The sequence below is a fragment of the Strongylocentrotus purpuratus genome, unplaced genomic scaffold (assembly GCF_000002235.5).
Source record: "Strongylocentrotus purpuratus isolate Spur 01 unplaced genomic scaffold, Spur_5.0 spur5_scaffold_2, whole genome shotgun sequence".
NCBI lineage: Eukaryota > Metazoa > Echinodermata > Echinoidea > Camarodonta > Strongylocentrotidae > Strongylocentrotus > Strongylocentrotus purpuratus.
The window spans coordinates 11726318-11745681 of NW_022145605.1; the positions used below are offsets into that span (position 1 = coordinate 11726318).

At 36.1% G+C, this 19364-nt stretch overlaps 2 protein-coding genes across 2 annotated transcripts in view; both read left to right on the forward strand.

Annotated features, from left to right (window-relative positions):
• LOC115926364 (phosphatidylinositol-glycan-specific phospholipase D-like) overlaps positions 1-9923 on the forward strand; it is a gene marked incomplete at its 3' end in the record, with an annotated part of 30164 nt that extends 20241 nt beyond the window's left edge. The window contains exons 4-14 of the mRNA XM_030991024.1: positions 1294-1391; positions 2455-2565; positions 3155-3203; positions 3774-3834; positions 4699-4809; positions 5453-5480; positions 6115-6254; positions 7333-7534; positions 8243-8367; positions 8735-8921; positions 9816-9923. Coding sequence (XP_030846884.1) covers positions 1294-1391; positions 2455-2565; positions 3155-3203; positions 3774-3834; positions 4699-4809; positions 5453-5480; positions 6115-6254; positions 7333-7534; positions 8243-8367; positions 8735-8921; positions 9816-9923 — 1220 coding nt within the window. The remainder of the gene's footprint in view (positions 1-1293; positions 1392-2454; positions 2566-3154; positions 3204-3773; positions 3835-4698; positions 4810-5452; positions 5481-6114; positions 6255-7332; positions 7535-8242; positions 8368-8734; positions 8922-9815) is intronic.
• An 801-nt stretch (positions 9924-10724) lies between these two features.
• On the forward strand, positions 10725-18745 carry LOC115918823 (phosphatidylinositol-glycan-specific phospholipase D-like). Its single transcript, XM_030991663.1, has 11 exons — positions 10725-10753; positions 11438-11591; positions 11763-11821; positions 12348-12445; positions 13010-13203; positions 13798-14055; positions 14850-14909; positions 15652-15761; positions 16236-16262; positions 16837-16884; positions 17618-18745. The coding sequence occupies exons 2-11, from the start codon at positions 11555-11557 to the stop codon at positions 17696-17698; spliced, it is 972 nt and encodes a 323-aa protein (XP_030847523.1). The 5' UTR covers positions 10725-10753; positions 11438-11554; the 3' UTR covers positions 17699-18745.
• The last annotated feature ends 619 nt before the right edge of the window (positions 18746-19364 follow it).

Sequence of the window (19364 nt, forward strand, 5' to 3'; positions counted from 1 at the left end):
TTTTGGACCCGCTGCAACTTGGAAATTTGTGAGTCTGGCAATCCATACAATAAACTATTACAGTAATCTAGTTTACTAGTAACACATGCATGCATGATAGTTTTCATGCTGTCCTGATCAAAGTATTTTCGAATGCGTCTCAAATTATAAATCATGAAATAGGCTGATTTGCATATTTTAGTGATATGTGAATCCATATTCAGGTGGGTATCAAAATACACACCCAAGTTTCTAACAGTATCAGATGGGGTTATGGTTGAGTCACCAACTGATACACTACGCGACCTAAATTTAGAAACCTGGCGTGGAGTACCAATGACCAAAAGTTCTGTTTTGTTATCATTTAACATCAACTTGTTTTGCAACATCCAAATCTTAATATGAACAACACATGATTCTAATTCAGAAATACAATGATCTTCAGCCGGTGTGTTAGGACAGAAAGATAGGTATAGTTGGGTGTCGTCTGCGTAGCAGTGACAACTAATACTAGGAAACTCTGTATGGATATTTGTAAGGAGTCTGCTTGTATACAAGGTAAACAACAGAGGGCCTAATCGCGACCCTTGAGGAACGCCAAAAGGCACATTGAATACATCAGAGACAACGTTATCAATTTCAATTTTCTGTTTTCTATCTGACAAGTAAGATTCAATCCATTCGATAACCTTGCCATCAACCCTAAAATGGCTTCTTAGAGTTTTCAGTAAAAATGAGTGATCTATTGTGTCGAAAGCACTGCTCATATCAAGGAGAAGCAGCAGACTTATTTTCTGGTTGTCCATTGACATAAGAAGATCACTTTTTATCCTAAGAAGTGCTGTTTCAGTACTGTGAAATTTTCGGTATGCTGATTGATTGAGCGGCAACAGTGAATGATGTTCAACGTGCTCAAGAATCTGTTGGGTAGCAGCTGGATACACCTGGATCAAGACAGCAACAATGTGTGTGTACAAAACACCTTGTCTGAGGATGTTAGCACCGGGCAAGGATTAAACTCTGGACCTATTATATGCTCGAGAGAGAGGCATAGCGATCAATATACCACAGTGCTCCCCCGATTGCCTAAAGATTTTTTGTAATGCTTTAAAGATGAACTCATCAGTGGTCTAGACACACCAATTCGTTTCGTTAGAGAACTGGAAGGATATCTTTTCAGCACCCCCCCCCCCCCTCCATTCCATAGATCTGAATGCATGTCTATGTCACTGGATTGCTCTACATTGGTCCTTCATTATATGGTTGTTACTCTTGCTATTTCACTGCCTTTGAATCACCTTTGTATCTACACAGGCAAGTTCCACAGTGTATCGGAGGACACCCACTGGGCCCCTTTCCTGACCACCACCATCCAGTATATCAGGGATCACTACCCACAGCCATGGAGTCAGGTGAGATCAACAACACTCCAAGACCCTAAGCATGGACCTGTTAATCAGCCATTGCGGGAGAGTGTTTTACAAAGATTAAGATCGACTTTAAGTTGGACTTAACTGTGGCAGGCCGTTCATGCCACTGTTTGCTCTCACCATTATGATCTTCAGATAATATATTTTCCTTCAATAATGAATTATCAAAAAATGTAAATTCTGTAGATTTGTAACCATGATTTGTACATCCCTGTAGAGACCAATGCCAGTAAATGGCAAGAGCAAACAGTGGCGTGAACGGCTTGCCATAGAGTTAAGTCCAACTTTAGGACGATTGTGAAACGCCCCTTAGGAATACAGGCTTCAATCCTGTTAATGTACCTGTCCAATCCAATCTAATAAAACAAAAAGTAATCTTTTTCTTGTGGTGACAAAGAGCTGGACACACATGCTTTATTTATTTGCGCCTTCTTAATTAATGCATCACTTAAAAGCCCATTTGGACAAAGAAAGGCCAAATTCTCTAACAAAATGAATCAGACTTCAAGAGTTGCTTGACATAGTCATAGTCCACATACAAGCCATAATCTCTCAGAAATTAATGGGACTGCAGCAGTTTGTACATTTTGGTCGACAGGTGCATGACTTGTACATGAATCCACAAATTAATCTCCTCACAAGAGGATGAAAAGGAAAATCCTAAAAGTTTTTGTTGCAATAACTAATAAGGCTCATTGTTGCATTTCTAGTGTATGTGAAGATGAGGATAATCTTGATGCCGCATGAAGCAGAGCCTGTAAGTCAATTGAACAGATTATACCTGGAGGATTTGCTGTGCACAAGAAAGGAAGACCTCAATATTAGTTTGTTTGATAAAGAGCAGACTAAACACAATTGTATTTATTATTTAAAAAAAAAATCCTATGTGAGGCTGGACAATATACTGCATTATGCATAATGTACATCACTGATTGCAGTAGTGCTCAGTGTGAACATTGAACCACAGATTGATGTTATCCCTCTGCACATGATTTTGATTTCTTTCTAATGACATTCTGTACATGTATATCCCTCACCTGTGTAGGACGCCAAGAAGCTTGTGGTGTTCTTGTTGGGGTTTGCTTCTCACCAGGTAGCTGATGTATCCTGGCACAGCTTGGGCATTGACCAGGGATTCCTCACAACAATGGGAGATGTAAGACCATGAAGAAGTACAATCTCTGTCAGGGTTCCCAGCTCAGGCCTGATAGTTACCTGATTTAAATTGGTTTCCTGATTTTTTATTATTTTTTTCTTCCCCCGTTCACTTTTACTTTTACCCCTGCAGCTATAAATCAGAACAACCTGGACGAAGGGTCCACTTTTTTTTTCTTGTCCGGAAATCGGGGATAAATAAATCAGGGAAAAATCATGGAATTTTATGTTTCCTAGAAGAAAGAAATCAGTAGATTGTATTTTGTCTTGTGACCAAACAGCATATGTCCACTGAATGATTGGCATGTTCAGTGCCGCAGTGACTGCAACTACTGTTCATTGAAGATTTTTAAATAGGAAAAGGTCTAAATTGTCATCCTAGAGCTTTAGAAAGTCCATCAGGGAAAGTATATAATTAAGAGTAAGAATTAAAAATAAGGGAGTTTTGTTTGCATAAGCGATTAGACCCCTGTTTGTGACATCCTCCTGAATATTGCTGATTTATTTATATCTTGGTTAAACGTATGCTCTAGAGTGATTGAAATTTGTCATTTTATACTTCAGCATTGCTTTCTCAACTTTCATTCCAGATCAACTTTTTTGGTTCTTTCCCTGATGCCCACAGTGTAGGTGATGAAGGTTAGTTTTCAATCCCTGCCATAGCACCAATGTCCTTTGGCAAGTCATTAATCTACATTTACCACCCTTGACCCAGGTGTAGGATCTATTCCTTGAATGCAGAGTGCTATTAATTTTTTTTTTTTTTTTAATGCTAGGGAAACCACATTTGACCTGATTTTACGTCTGCAAAAGGTGATCTTCTTCCAGATCGCAGTTGAACGTTTTACTCTTGATCTCCATGAATTTTGTGAATCCCCATTTTTCTCCTTTTTTCCCCTCTGATTTCTGTTGACAGCTTATGTCATCTATAGTATGAATATTTTTTAGGGGGGGGGGGGTCATTATTTAAGGTGGTAGTTCTACTTTTATTTTGTAATTCGCAGTATCAAAGAGATGCTTCAAGTCGGTTTCTTCCATTCTGCTGGAGATTATCTGTTTTTTTGTTGTTGTAAATTGGAGTGACAACATCTTGCATATATTTCACAACATTTTGTTTTGGACTTTTTATGATTGATGGTGATAGTCTTCAAAAATCCAAATAAAAGGAATGTAGACAGCGAACATATATTTTTTCTCTATCTTTTGCAGGAGGAGATGTTTTATCTGAAGCAGAACTGGATTTACAGTACATTGATACTTTGACAAACTGGTAAGATTTCTTTTAAGGTAATGCAAAGTTTTTGGAAATTTTGAAAATTGAATGGATAGTAATTCTTTAAAATGTTGATATATTTGAATGCCCTTGTCGATGTACTATAAGCACTAGAAAATTTAGCCCCTAAAACACTTCTGCTTTCAAGAAATTTGAATTATACAAATTTGTAGCAGGAAACATTGTTTTAAAGCTAAAGTAATATCAGTGTTGAGAGGGAGCTATATACTTAAATAGTTTAATTTTTACAATGTCATCACTTTAGACTCGATTCCAATCGCGACAATGATCATTGAATATTGTAAAATCGCATATGCTTCCATTATGTTCATTTGAACCAAATTCATAACCCCATACCAAAACTTTGTATTACCTTTAAAGAGATATATAAGCCCCATAATAGCTAAATAATAATAATAATAATAATGGTGGCTTCTTATATAGCGCACATGTCCGTCACGTTGTGATGCTCCTGACGCTGCCCCGATTATTACCCTGGCTTGAGCAAGGCAGCCACTGCGGCGCTCTAGCATTTCAAGGAATTAATATAGAATTACAAAATTATAATATTGATGCACAAGAGATCGTGTATTTTACGTTATTTGAACTATTTCAGGACATTTTGTTTGAAAAGATTTTGTGTGTAAACTATGCAAACTAAACCTTCTGTTCATGTTTTAAAATTTGAAATTCATATTCTTTTTTATATTTCTTTCATTTCTTAACTTTACCTAAGATTCAGAAAAATGCTGTAGTCTCTGTCGTTGTTTCATGGTAGAGTAAGAAGAACTTTGCTAGTAGGTTGCCATTAAACCATATACTTCCGGTTATAAGAACATCATTATCTTTCTAAACATACAGGTATGTTCCAGTCAAGGACTTGTATGAAATATATAAGATATATTACAACAACACAGTCATATTGCAAGAGGATGTCATCGTAGAATGCACAGCAATTTTGTTCCTTGCCAGGTAAAAATGGCTTTCTTTTAATTCTTTAATCACCTTGGATCGAAATTGTAGAATGCCACAAGGTTTGACAGTGTGACTGAAGTCAACTGTAGCAATCCCTTGCTTGTTGCTTTAGTTGAACAAGGCAAGGAAGGGGTTAAATCTCGCCCGAATGAAGTGTGACTTGTTCATCGTGATTACACATAACCAATCATATGATTTGATGCAGAACTGTCATCAGTTTTTCATTTTCTATATTTGATATGCTTAGGGATTATTCACCATTTTTCTTTTGCAAGCTGTAAATTGTTGATTAGTAAAGACTAAATCATTTAAGAGCAATGCAGTGAAGCTAAAATCAATATAGATAGTACATATAAATATACACAAAATTATTATCGATGAAAATAGATTTCCAAGCGGGAGATTGGAGATTAGTAAAATCTAAATCATTTTATAGCAATGCAGTGAAGCAAATACAAAATAAATATAGATCCTACATTTCTACTAGAAGATTAATTTTTGTAGTATTCTTGTGCAAATAATAATATTGGTAACATTTATCACTTTTTTATGCATGAATGCCTTGTACAAAATGCAACGTGCCGACATTTAATATTTTGTTTGTAAATGACTTATGTTGTTATCTATACCCATTATACAGGTTAGGAGAAAAGTTGGCACTTTCCAAGGTAATAAATTTACTATTTTTCAATCATGTGTTCAATTTCTTATTATAGACTCTTCAGATGCATACCATAGTTCTACCGTATTTGCAGGCGATAAGGCCGCAGCGCATAGGCAACTAGATATCAGCGCTTAATAAATTCCTGGATTGGATTCGATAATATAAAGAATAATGTCTTATTCCAAACTATGCAGGCTAAAAAAATGGATTGATTTTTAAATTAAGGCATCGATTAACAATGTTAAATCTGAGATGCATTACCCTATGTGTTATCAGTGTCTGTGATATGGTGTAATATTGAAGCCCTAAAAGATTTGCGCTTCAAAATGATCATGAAGTGCCTCAAAAGTAGAAATCTTTGAGTGACCGGTTTTACCATACTCATTTTCCCCAATAGACTGTAATGTTATAAAAATGTTAGGAAAATGGTTTTGAAATTTCGATTTCAAATCATAAATATCTTGATATTCAGACAGACGATCGGTTTGTAAAATTCATGGGGTTCCTGCCTGACCAAAAGGTTTATAGTTATCATTGCAGCATGAGCTTAATCCAGGATTTCAATTCAGAATCTGAGATAAAGATACCTAATCCCTTTAAGATACTATTGACACATCTTCCTTTCTTGTTTGCCGTAGCTCTACATGGACTACTCTTCTAAGTCGCCTTTCATGGTGGAGGAGTTTGAGTCCTATTTCCTTGGGGGTGTAGATGACATGGCATCGTGGAGTCAGAGATTGTGGCATGATACCATTGATATGCTGGAGAACGGAACTGAGTGAGTCACAGATAGTATGCAGCAGATTTTGGTATTTGTCTGTGATCCAGTTGGGTTTTAGAACTGCCACCTCTAAAACAGAAAATCAGTAATCACAAGGCTCAAGATCAGTAATTTGGGGAATAAATCAGTAATTTCCTATGCGGTGCTATGGATCTTAAAAAAACGGCACGCCAACACTGCGCTGATTTTACTCACGCAAAGTTGATGAATGTTGATTTTTAGGTTATCACAACACATCAGTTTTCCATGAAAATTTGGTTTATATTAAGATAATTTTCCATCTTTTTCAGCGAGTGTTGGATGGCTGCCATACTGCACAGAACTCGCTATGATAAATCATATTTACGCCAAAAAACCCAACCCAAAATCTGTAATTTTAGACAACATTCCGTACTGCTGTAATGATCGTTAATTTCCGTACCAATTTTGGGGAAATCTGTACTGGTTGGTAGCTCTGATTATCTGTAGTTATAGACATTACAACACTGTGAGAAAACTATACTCTGATGTAGACCTATTTTTCTATGTTCTCATTTGATAAATTTCTTATGATCATGTATATGCATTACCAGGTATTTTAAAGACAGAGAAGGGATGGGGGGGGGGTGATGAGGGCTCAAGATCTTGCTAGTGGCGCAACCTGCTGCTGTCTAATTGTGCACAACTCCCAACTTATGTAAAGAGGAAGACATCGCCAGTCTTGCAGTATAGTAACATCAACAACAAACATTTTTTTTTTTTGGATAAATATTTTAACCTTTCAAAGGCTATTTTATTGAGTCAAACAAAACATTTTACAAATCAATGAAATGAAGTCTTTCTTTAACTCAAATAAAACAAAACACTTTAACATTTCTCTCCTTGTTGTTCATACAAACAGATGTTGCATTGACTGCTATTTAGTATAAAATTTGTTATACATACCAAATATAGAATGAATATATCTCTCGTCTTTGTAATATTGAATGATTTTCTTCTTCAAAGAACTAAAATTTGGAAATTTGGAATGATGATGATATTTAATGTGTGTAAAATCCTGGATGGCCTTATATTACCTGTGCTGTCCTATCTACAGTGTTTGTGATGTACCCAATAACCCCATCTACATCAACTGCTCCCGGATTACGGCATCCACCAAGCCCCTGCCACCAGGGAGAAGGAAGACACCACTGCAAGGTCTCCGGAGCAAGATCAACCTCCATGGCTTGGACAAGCAGGACGTAAAGGTCACTTCGTCAACCAGAGGGGTTTATCTGTCACCTGCCGATTCGGTCAAGGTATAATGGGCTCCATCTTATAAACAATAGCGATCGCTCTGGTATAATGTATTGCTGCTGTGTTCTTGTTTTTGTTTTTTCTCTTTTTGTTTTTTGTTTTAACTGTAATTTCTCTTTTGATTGTTTGTACAAATGTGATTATGAATGATCAATAAAACAAATTTTAAAAAAATATTTAAAAAATAGTGATCGCAAGTTGATTGAGAGTGATTTCAATCACAAATCTGTTCGTAGCAGATAGTGGATTGTAAGATTACGATTGATTGATTAAATTGTGATTGATTCTCATCAAGAAAGGCTCTTGTTCTATTTGTGTAACAAAGCTAATGTTCGACTTATTCAAAAAATGTCTTTGTTCAGGGTGATATACCAACTTCTGAATTAATTGTGTTAAATAGTTATTATGTCAATTGATCTTGCTTGAACCAGTAATCATAGATTAGATAACAGTGTACATGCATCGCCATCAGTAACTCCTTGTTTTAGTTTATTACTCAGAAGTGCATTTGTATAATTTCATTGAAATCTCCACATTTGGTAGAGTTTATCTTATTCATTATTGAAAGGTAGTAACCTATTTGGCGGTCCTGATCATTAAATAGGTAGTTTTTGGTACTGTATCTATCTGAGATCATTGAAGTCATATTGAGGCAAGGCACTTTTTATATTTGAAAATAAAATCATGGATTTGGGTTTTAATTATGACAGGAACAGCTGCAGACCATCAGTGAGAGAGTCAGAGAAAAGGAAAGGAGAATCAAATCTCTTTCAGGAAAGGATGAGAGACCAACATCAACCTTCCATGTCGGAGATCCTTACGCAAGGCTTGGACAGTAAGCAGATTTATGATCTCGTATCTGTTGTTCTTGATTTAATTCAGGGAAGAGAATTCCAAATGCTTGGTCCTTGGTACATTACAGGTTTTTGAAAAAAATGTGTACGCGTATGTGGCAAATGAAAATCCATATCATTTCTTGTTCTATGGCTATGAATATTGCAATTGGAATTAAATTAAGCTACTGTGACTACGTTTATGACATAACTTAAGTACATGAAAATTCTTACTTGGTTTAAATATAAATCATCAAAATGCAAAATCTTTTAGTGAACTAACTAAAGATGATGTATGGGCAAGAAACGAGGCATGGTTGATTATTCTAACAGCACGTTTATGTCATTTGACTACCTATTCAAAAACAGGAGCATGACAAAATCAGAGCATTACGGAACCAAAACCGAGGACCTGATCTTAGGAGCGCCTGGATATGGCAAGGAAGGCCAGGCCCAGACCGGACGGGTGTACGTCATCTATGGAACTAACCAGGTCTTACATAATGGGTCACATGACTTGGATAAGGAGGCTGATGTCATTCTTCAAGGTTTCAACGTAAGTTTTTTTTTTTGGGGGGGGGGGCGGGGGTATTTATCTTTGTAAGGTGTATATATCCTTTTACTAAAGCAATGTTCTTTCATATTTTTTTGCTTACCGGTATACCTACATTTTCAATTAACAAGAAAAAAGTACTGGGGAAAATGTATTATGATGGGAAGCTTTACCTGGTACGGTCACTCTGATTTATAGCGTGGCTCCACAATAACTTTCTCTGTTGGGGGTTCGTTCTGAAATTTGAGGGCTTATATGCAGTGAGCCTTGGGTGGAAATTCTGAATATGTGCATATTGGACCTAGATTTCGGGTGCCCATGTGTCCTGGGTGCTTGCTAGTGTCGAGCCCGGTTTATGGTACATCATGACACGTATAATAGTATAGCATGGGCTTTGAAACTCTAGCCTATCATGTGTAGACTAATCCAGACGGCAATAAAGAGGGATTAGTCTGCATTCTCTAGACTCGGTACATTACAATTTCACGAAAAAAAGGATGTAAACCAGTGTTGGTCTGAGAGCAGTGAGAACACTGTCACCTCATTTGGAAGCAGACAATAACTAAGGGCTTATCATAGTGTATTCTGTTTTTCCACTAATTTCTATATCCTGAAATTAAAAGATGGGATCAGAAGGGGAGATTTTTATAATCATTTTTTTGTACTGACACATGTACTCATACATGAAATTTTGAAGGAAAAAAAGTGAATTGTAAATATTTGAATTGTAATTTCTCCCAATGGCAGAAGATTCTTCAGAAAATCACATGATTCATTGTGTTGATAGTAATATTTGTGTGATTCTTAGTTACACTGCATGTACATGTTTTCAGTTTGTATTCCTTGACTGTTTTGTGTTTTCTCTGATATTTCAAATCGTTACTTTTATTTTCACAGGAAGGAGATAAATTTGGTACTGATGTAGCAGCCCTGGACATCAATCTGGATGGTATCATGGACATTGCTGTTAGTGCACCATCAGTGGGATCCAGGAACTTAACATACCATGTAAGACACAACCCCCCCCCCCCCCTCCCTCCCCTCTCCCCACTCCCCCTCCCCACCTGTCAGTGCACCGTCAGTGGGATCCAGGAACTTAACATACCATGTAAGAATCCCCCTCCCCCTCCCCACCCCAACCTGTCAGTGTACCGTTAATGGGATACCATGTAAGACACACCCCCCTCCCTCCCCTCTCCATGAACTTAACATACCATGTAAGACACACCCCCAACCCACCCCACCCCACCCCACCCCCTTGAAGTATGAAACAAGGACCTGTATCACATTCCCTTCTCATTATTTGCAGAGAATGGTTACAGGGTCAATGCCCTCTTCAAAAGCAGAGTTTCTCAAACACATGATGTTTTTTTCCTTCTAGATTTTCAAATATCCATGCCTTACTTATAATCTGCTAAGTTTGTAGTTGAATTACATTTTGGGATGTCTAGAAATTATCCTCAAATATTGATTGTGTAGGAGACCAGTATGTTAAAGGCTTTTAAAACGTGAAATACACGGTGAAATGACTGAATCTTGCTGAAGATCACAAACACTAGAAAGCCCTGCACAAAGATGTGGACATAATGTGTACTAAAAATGTCACAGTATCACACAATGATAAACTTTTTCTAGTAATGTTCAAAATATTAAGAGTATTTCTAAGCCACTCTCTAACACAAGGAGAACAGTTTCATTCATTTAAATCCTTCCTTTCATTCTTATTGCCTATGTTTAAAATGTATCTTTCTGTTTATTAGGGAGAAGTGTACATATTCTATGGAAGTAAGACAGGTTGGTCATCTCTGTCTCCAGACGTCACGATCACATGCACGGTGAGTTTTACTTCTAATTCAACATCCGTTGTTATAATCCTCTTTCTTTGATGATGGCTTTACTTCCATCATTCTGGAATGAAAATCAGAAGAAATGCTAATTTTCCCACTACATCAAATTACCTGAATATGAAAAGTAAAAGGTTGCTGTGAGCAATGAAGTATCTACCCATACCCACTTCTCTATGCATGATTAGGACCCTGTTTCATAACACTTGTTATCAATAACAAATGCTAAATCTCTGTGACAAATCTGCTCTCAACCAAACAAATGCCACAATTTCAATAGCTTTTAACACTTATTGTTACTTGTTATTGGTATCAAGTTCAATGAGACAGGGCCCAGATGTGAAGTACATTTTTACCTCTATTTCTTTTTGTTTTGACCTTGACGTTCTACTGCAGCATGTATGAATGAGCCTGTCTTGTTCCAGCTCATTTTAACTCATTTTAAGTGTCACATTATGGATATTTCTGATAAAGTGAATGCAATATGACATGTATGTACTGTTAACTTGTTAGAAGAGACTATCTGAACAGTATACATTGTCAGTTTATATTTTCAGTACATTCTCATTATTTATTATTAATAGCCAAAATATGAGTTCACTTTGTGCCACATTTGTAACAACCAGCACAACAAAACGTTGCCTGTGAAAATTGCCTGTCTGTTCCAAATTGTAGCTGAAGTATTGCAACTTTGGCTGGTCATTATCTACTGGAGACTTCAACTATGATGGTCATCCTGACCTCTTGATAGGGTCACCATACGCTCCAGCCAGTGGTCTTCCTCAAGCCGGTATGGTGTCTATCCTCTATGCAGGGCTAAACCACCAAAGTGAGTCTACGCTTGAAAGTTTAGTTGTTAGTTTACTGTGATCATGAACCAAAGCGAGTACTTAAAATGTAATTGTGTCTGCCTGCAATTCTGAAGCGAAGCTGAGGAAAGATAGCGTATACATTCATATCAGTTTGCACTATAATAAGTGCATGTATCTTTCATGTGCAGATTATGTCGGTGTACACCTCACTGAGAAGGATATGAATTACACATACAAAGGAGATCAGGTAAGTGCTGAATAAACCTATAAAAAAAAACGATTGGATGTGTTAGCTATCTGTAAAGAATGGAAGTATATGTAAACAAAATCTCATTCAACGTCATCACTCTGTGTGGACAATATCCATGAAATGTTGATACATTTACCATCAATAGGGGTGTTAAGTGTCAAGTGATGCGTAAGACGTGTGGAAAATGTAGCATATCAGAAGAAATTAAAGTTTGAAGATTGTGCAAATGGTTGAGGCTGCCAAGATTTACGAAACATAATGTTCATCAAACATGCTCAATAGAATGATATGCCACTGGTCTCTGCTATCAAAGAACAATAAATGTGATTCTTGGGTAAAAACAGCCCCAAGTTCTAGATTTTGTACGTTCATGTGCATGCATTTAGAAATTAACAAGCAGCCAAGAAATCTGAATACCTACACATGACTTCTCTGAAATCAATAGGTTTATTCAAATGTATTCAACTGTATTCAACTGTATTCAAAAGACAATTATACATCTTGTTTTATCTTTATCTTTCAGGAATATGGATGGTTTGGCCATAAAATGTTGATGCACATAACACCACGTCATAAGCCCTTATTTCTTGTTTCCCAGCCAACATATCGCCTATGCGTCAAGTGAGTCAAAATACCAGTTCACAAGAAATGTGCATATCCATTTCGCATTACATTCATGCTGTATGAGTATGATATTAAAGGGTTAAGCTTTAATAAATTATTCAATTAATTTTTAATTATATATATATATATATATATCTGTAAAGCGCTTTGAGAGGGCCTTCGGTCCTGAAAAGTGCTATATAAGAACTAGCTATTATTATTATTATTATTAAACCATTTTTATTGAGCTCCCGATATAGCTCTATAATTTTAGCCTGTGAATGCCGAAATTAATTAGTAAAAAGTTATTACTGAATTTGTTTTTCTTGTAAATGAAGAACCTTGTAGTGATGTCCTTGCATATGTTGTATAATTAGTTGTTTTTTTTGGAACAATGATTGTCATTTTTTTTTAATTTGATTTTGTTTTGATGCAGTTCATAGCTTTGTGCCCTTCATTTTTACCTAGTCCTGCTAATGTTTATGTCCTCCTAAACACCTTCATTACAATTACAATCCTAGATGTCTATCTTGAATTTCTGAATGATTCTAATTTTTCTTGTCCTGGACTTCTTTTCCTTAGTCCGAACTGCTCTTACACGGTCCATGACATTCAGAGTGTTGGCGCCCTCTCCATCTTCTCTGCCGGGCCCTCCCCCGTTCTCCTGGCTGTGCTGAAGGGGCAAGATACCTTCCAGAAGCTGGGAGCAGGATTCGCTGTCGGGGACCCCTTTGGGAACGGCAGTCTAGTCCTGGCCGTTGGATCAAACACAAAAGGTAGAGTTTTAAAGCCCCACTGCACTACTTATAGCTACTTGCGCCCTCAAAATAGCAAACAATGCCTAAGCGCTGACCATTGGTCTCCCATGATCCCCTTTTTCTTATGTTAATTGAGAGCTGATTTGATGAGATAACCACCTGTCAGTGACCATGCAGGGAGGTCTAATCCCTCCTGGCCAAACAAGTGCAGAGGGGCTTTAAAATTGACTGTGCTGATTGATCTCATTCAAAGGATTATATCTAGTATGATGAATAGTTTTTGTACAGCATGTGCAATCACTTGCATCAGCGTGTGACTGTAATACAGATCTACCATATTTTATTGATGGTGTAGCCAGGCCGGCAGCGACTATACTTTTGATATATGGAATCTTTTACGTGTAAATGTATAAGTCTGCGTGGTTATCATATATACAATGTACATGTATATCAAGTCAACAAATTGATGTTCTATTTTTATTAGGTAACTTTTAGTCTCTATTTTAAAACTGTTTGCAAAATGCTGATAATTGTATTATGATCAATGGCTGCCGTAAAATTCTTTGAAAAACTTGTCGTACTAAAGCACTACTCCATGTTATCTTTTACCAGATGTTGATGGGGAGATTCTCGATGTGCCAGTCAAGCTGACCGATGCTGGACGGGTCACTTTATACAACTTGGACATCAGCTCTCCCTCCACCCTTCTGCATCCATCCGGTTCCAGTACTGCTAGCAGACTGATAAGGCTTCATCTTGATCATCGTGAGGATGTTTCCCTGGGTCCTATAGCAATGTATGAGGGCGACAGACAGTATGGGAGATACGGAGGAGAGCTCATGTTCCAGGATGTGACAGGAGATGGAATAGGTAAGGGGAAAAATATTATCCTTGAGAACAAGTAAATGCATACCCAACACAAGCAGATAGATCATTTACTTTGTATTCTAATTGTTTGACTTGCATCCATGCCAGACTCCAGGGGGGTGTTTCACAAAGATCCTAAGTTGAACTTATCTCTAAGTTGGACTTAACAATTATGGAAAGCTGTTAGCATCTTTGAAAATATTTTGTTAAAGTTATTTAAAAAGCCACAAAATGTTGATTCAAACCATTCATATTTTCTATTATCATGGAAGGTTTCATGTTCTTGATGTGGAATTTATGAAAAGTTTAGAATACTTGAATTTTTGCTTTTGAATATATTTCATTATCAGGCTACAAATAACTCTCCATAATTTTTAAATCCAACTTAGAGTTAAGTTTGACTTAGAATCTTTGTGAAGCACCCCCAGGTGTATAGATCTGGGATCCCATGCTCTGAAATCTATTTCAGGCTTCATATGTCTAACAAAAATGCATTCCTTTATTTTAAATCCTATTTCTTCTTGACCTTTTTTATTCAATTTCCTTCCCTCTTCTGCTTGCTTGCTTGCAGTATATGTTTCTTTTGCATCCATTAAAAGTATTGTGTTTTCTTTAGTACACTTTCCGAGACATGGTACATGTAGAATCCAGTTTGTCTGCCAGTAGCTTCTTTTTTTGTAACGTGAAGATGTGAACAAATTTGAGATTATAGTCATCAACTGTTGAATATTTGCTTTGTAATGACATTGAATATATTTAGATGTTATGATTTTCTCATTCATATGTTCAATATTCAGATGATTTGGTTGTCAGTGCTCCATTTCGAACTGAAGACATCAGTGAAGAACTATTCAAAGGTAAATTAACAGAAATTAACCAGAGTTGACATAATGTTTGATGTCCACTACATGATTCAATATTTGATAACACCACATATTATATCCAACTTTCTTGAACAGTTTTCCTAGTATTCCTAGGGTTCTATCACCTTGATAGTTCACCTTCTGCAATGTATAGCAGATATCTTTAAAGAATTTTGCTTGAGAAAATTTCTCTTGTTCGATAATTTGATAACTGATGGGAAATTAAGCAGAGGCATATTTCTAAAGGTTAAGTGCCAGCCGTCTTTTTTATTCTACAACTTTAAAATCCATACTGTTTAAAGGAGTACATTCTTTATCTTGTGTAATTGATATATTCAGAGGATGGTTCTTCTGAAAAAGCAAATTGTCAATTCCTCTTGAAAAGAAGTTTATTGTGTTTAGAATTGGATGCTTCTCAGTTTGCAATGGTCACTCTCTCACATACAGTTTATAAGGCCTAAAAAAAAGATTTTGTATTGCCCTTTAGGTGCCAAAACATGGGTCGGTCGGTCAGAATTTTCTTCTTTTTTTTAAAAACTTTTTTTGGTCCTTCTCCCTCTTTGGGCTGATATCTATGCATTAATATTTGTTTTCGGTAAAAAAAAAAAAAGTTTTTTTTTTCTTCAAAGCTGACCGTAGATTTCAAGATTTTGGGGTCGGTCGCAAATTGCGTTACAAGATCATTTTTGGGGGAGCCTAATGAACTTATGAGTCACCTGTGTATTATTCCTTGCAGTTGAAGAGGGAAGCATCTTTGTCTATCAGGGTGGTCCATCATTTGGAACAGGCAATGTGACCCGGTCATGTGACTTCCTCTCACTCGTCAAACCGTGCCCTACAGAAAAGGTGAGTTTTACATTCCCCTTCTCACTACCCAGGTTTCCATGGTGAAATAGGTCTAATTAAATCATGCATTTTCAGGAACATATTTCCGGAATCTGTAAAGGACAGTTAAAACTGTTTTTGATTTTTGCCAAAATTTGTCATGATAAGGTGTAATGTTTATTTTATGCATTTACCAATAGGATGCAGACATCAATGTATTTGGATTAACATGTGAGCGTCCGTGAAAGGGCAACTGGCTGGAATGCTCCCAAGGAGTGGAGAGTGTGCACTGCAAAGTGCAGAACAGTGACAGAATCCAGTGTCCGGATTGTAAGTGCTCTGGTTGGGCACGTTTTGACTGATAAAGTGCCCTTATAAGAAACAGTTAAAATTATTATTAACAACAATGCCAGTCTAATATTTATATTATAATCTGTGTTTTATGGCTATTGTGTAAGGTTATGCTATTTCTATACATTTTTCTCTGTTTTGCAGGCATACAGCGTATTATCAAGCAATGAAGTAAGTTGATTATCACTTATTCAACACTTTTAGATTGATAGATCTAATAAGACAAATAAGATGATGATTTGACTTAGCGTGCACAATTTGAAGAATGCACTTCTCCATTTTCTTGTTTCTTTAATCTTTGAAGCAAAGATTTACCTCCTCACATCTCTTTGTCATTATAAAATATAGTGCCCAAAAAACAAATTCAGTGTCTGTGAAAAGCAGAATTAAGATAGACCATCAGGTTTTGTGTCTTTATTTTTGGCCATCCATTTCCACTTTGCGAAATGTCTATTTTTTAAAATTATTATTTACCGCTGAGGACATTTGTGAGAATTAAGATACAATTTTTGTCTACAATGTTATTTCAAGTAGAGGATATGTTGTTGGCTAGTTTGAAATATACTTGCATTGATTTAGTTGAATTTGTGAAACATCTTTTTGTCAATTAAAATAAAGTATACCGAATGTACATTGGTTTCCATCAATTCATCAAAATCAGGATTTTTACAGAAATTTAACAAAAAGCTCATATTGACATCATTTTATTATTGACATAACTTATTTTACATTTTATCTTTTACAGGGTGGATCACGATTCGGTTCCAAATTGACAACATGGAGATTTAGTGAGGTATGTCTTGTCTGATCACATACATTTTTCTTATTCCTAGTTTAAAATGTTTGTTATAGCCAAAAGTAGAACCATGATATTGCATTTTCTTTCTTATGTTTAATTGATGTTATCAAATTGCTGTGAGATGTGGTTCTATTTAAAGCCTATCTGCACTAGTTTGGCCAGGAGGGATTAGACCTCCCTGCGTAGTCACTGACAGGTGGTTATCTCATCATATCAGCTCTCAATAAACATAAGAAAAAGGGGACTATGGGGTACCAACGATTACCGCTTAGGCACTGTTTGCTATATAGAGGACGCAAGTAGCTTCAAGTAGTGCAGTCCCGCTTCAAATAGGTAGATTTGTTTTTTTTAGAGAAAATTGACTTCCAAGTAATTTCAAATTAGAGGCCTTCAGTGTCTCAGTGATTTCCATTTACACCAAAGATCAAAATACCGGTACATGTATCCACAGCATGACAGTAATGGATATTAGTGATGGAATGTGTTCTTTTAGTTGTTTACCTCAAAACATAATTTTTTTGATTACCTGTCCATGTATGTTTTTGTTCTTTCCTTTCTTTCTTTATTGTGGGAGGATGTGAACGAAAAGAAACACAGATAATATTTTGTTTATGCTAATGAGATCTTTGAGATCCAGATATTTTGATAATGTGCAAGTAAATTAATTCATAATTACATTATTAATTTGCATACGGTTGAAACTTTACACTTTTGTTTCTACTTCTAGAAACCTCATCTGGTCGTCAGTGCACCTCGAAGTAACGGCGCAGAGAGGCTTGCAGGGGAAGTCTACGTTTACACTCTCTAGGTGAAACGTTCAGCTCAGCAGGGCAGTGGTTGGGTCTGGAGCGCTTCAAGTTGGGTTGTTTGAACAGTGGCAATATCTGATTGAATGAAAAGATTGAGCAATGGATGCTAGAGTGATTGATTGCTGAATGGGTGAATGAATACTGTAAACGCTGTTATTTTTGCATGATTAATTTTTCGTGCTGAGCGACCTCGAAACATATTCGCAGGTTCTTAAATGTGTGTTGCACTCAATTCAGCCTGTTCAGAACATGCATAAAAAGTCATGCTTATATTTTCATGAGTTCTAAACTTTGCGTTTGCCGATATTAGTGCAAAATCTGCGAAAATGAATGTACCGCAAGTATTTCTACTTTTACAGTAGATGGATGAATGAATGAGTGAGTGAGTGAGTGAGTGAATAATGAATGGTGGATTGCAATATAATATAATAATCATGTCAATTTATTTTATTCAATGTAAAGCACTATAGAAACTCTTTTAACATACTATGCAAGAACATATATTTATTCTAAGCAACTCAAGATTAAAACATAAGGATTACACAATGGATGGATGAAGGAATTAATGAACTTTGAATGGGAGATGGATGGTTTTACAATGCAATAATCATGTGCCTTTATTTTATGTCATGGAATACCGCTTCAAAAACTTTTGTTAACGCACTATGCAGATCAAAATCTTGTTATAGATCTACTTTGCAGTGACATGTGTGGTTTTATCATGTTAATTCTTACAAATTAAACATTACTCAGATCACAACTTATAGTACTAGTGTAATAACCACACCCTTTAGTTGCAGTTGATTTTAATACATTAATGTATAAATTAAAAAAGAGATGAATAATTCAGATACAACAATATTAAAAAAATCACTTTAGTAATAATAAGTCATGAGATTCATTGGTATATTTTTACAAGTCCTCGGTATCTCAAAATAGGCATCAAATGGCACATATCAGATAGGAAGGGTTTTTAGACACTACCCTATTAATTTATGAAAAGAAGGTCAAACATGCTGAATGTACTTTACATAATTTCATAATTTCATAATTTCATAATTACATAATTTCCGTTTTGGTTTAATAAAATTTGGAGTGGACTATTAGGCTATTATTATTATTATTATTATTAAAAGTCCACAATGTCATTAGATGGATTTTTAGCACAACTACCTGATTTACAAGTCATCATGATTACCTTTGCTTGCAGCTTCAGGTTGTGAGAGATCTGAGATGAAGTAACCTTGGGCATAATGTACAGACACTCCATATTCTCAGTCAAACTTAAATTGTAACCAGACGATGATTTTCTGAGCTTTGATAAACTTCCATAAAATACTGACACCATCCTCATCAATTCAATATTAAAGCTAATATCGTTGACGATATTCAGTTATACTCTACATATCTTAAGGACTGTAAACGACAGCCTTCTTCATTCAGCTTGTTCTCGTGAGTGCCTACAGTCTGCCTAGTCTCTACTATACGAGAATGTATATCGGCGCAGTGACGTGACCAAAACAAGAACTACTGTCTCATATCCTTCCGTAAAATCTCTCATTGATTTAAAAGCGTACAATACCTAATAGTTCACATGATCCAATTCACACATTCAAAATAAGTGTTGTTGTACAAATGATCTTCTTTTGCAACTAACCTCCATTA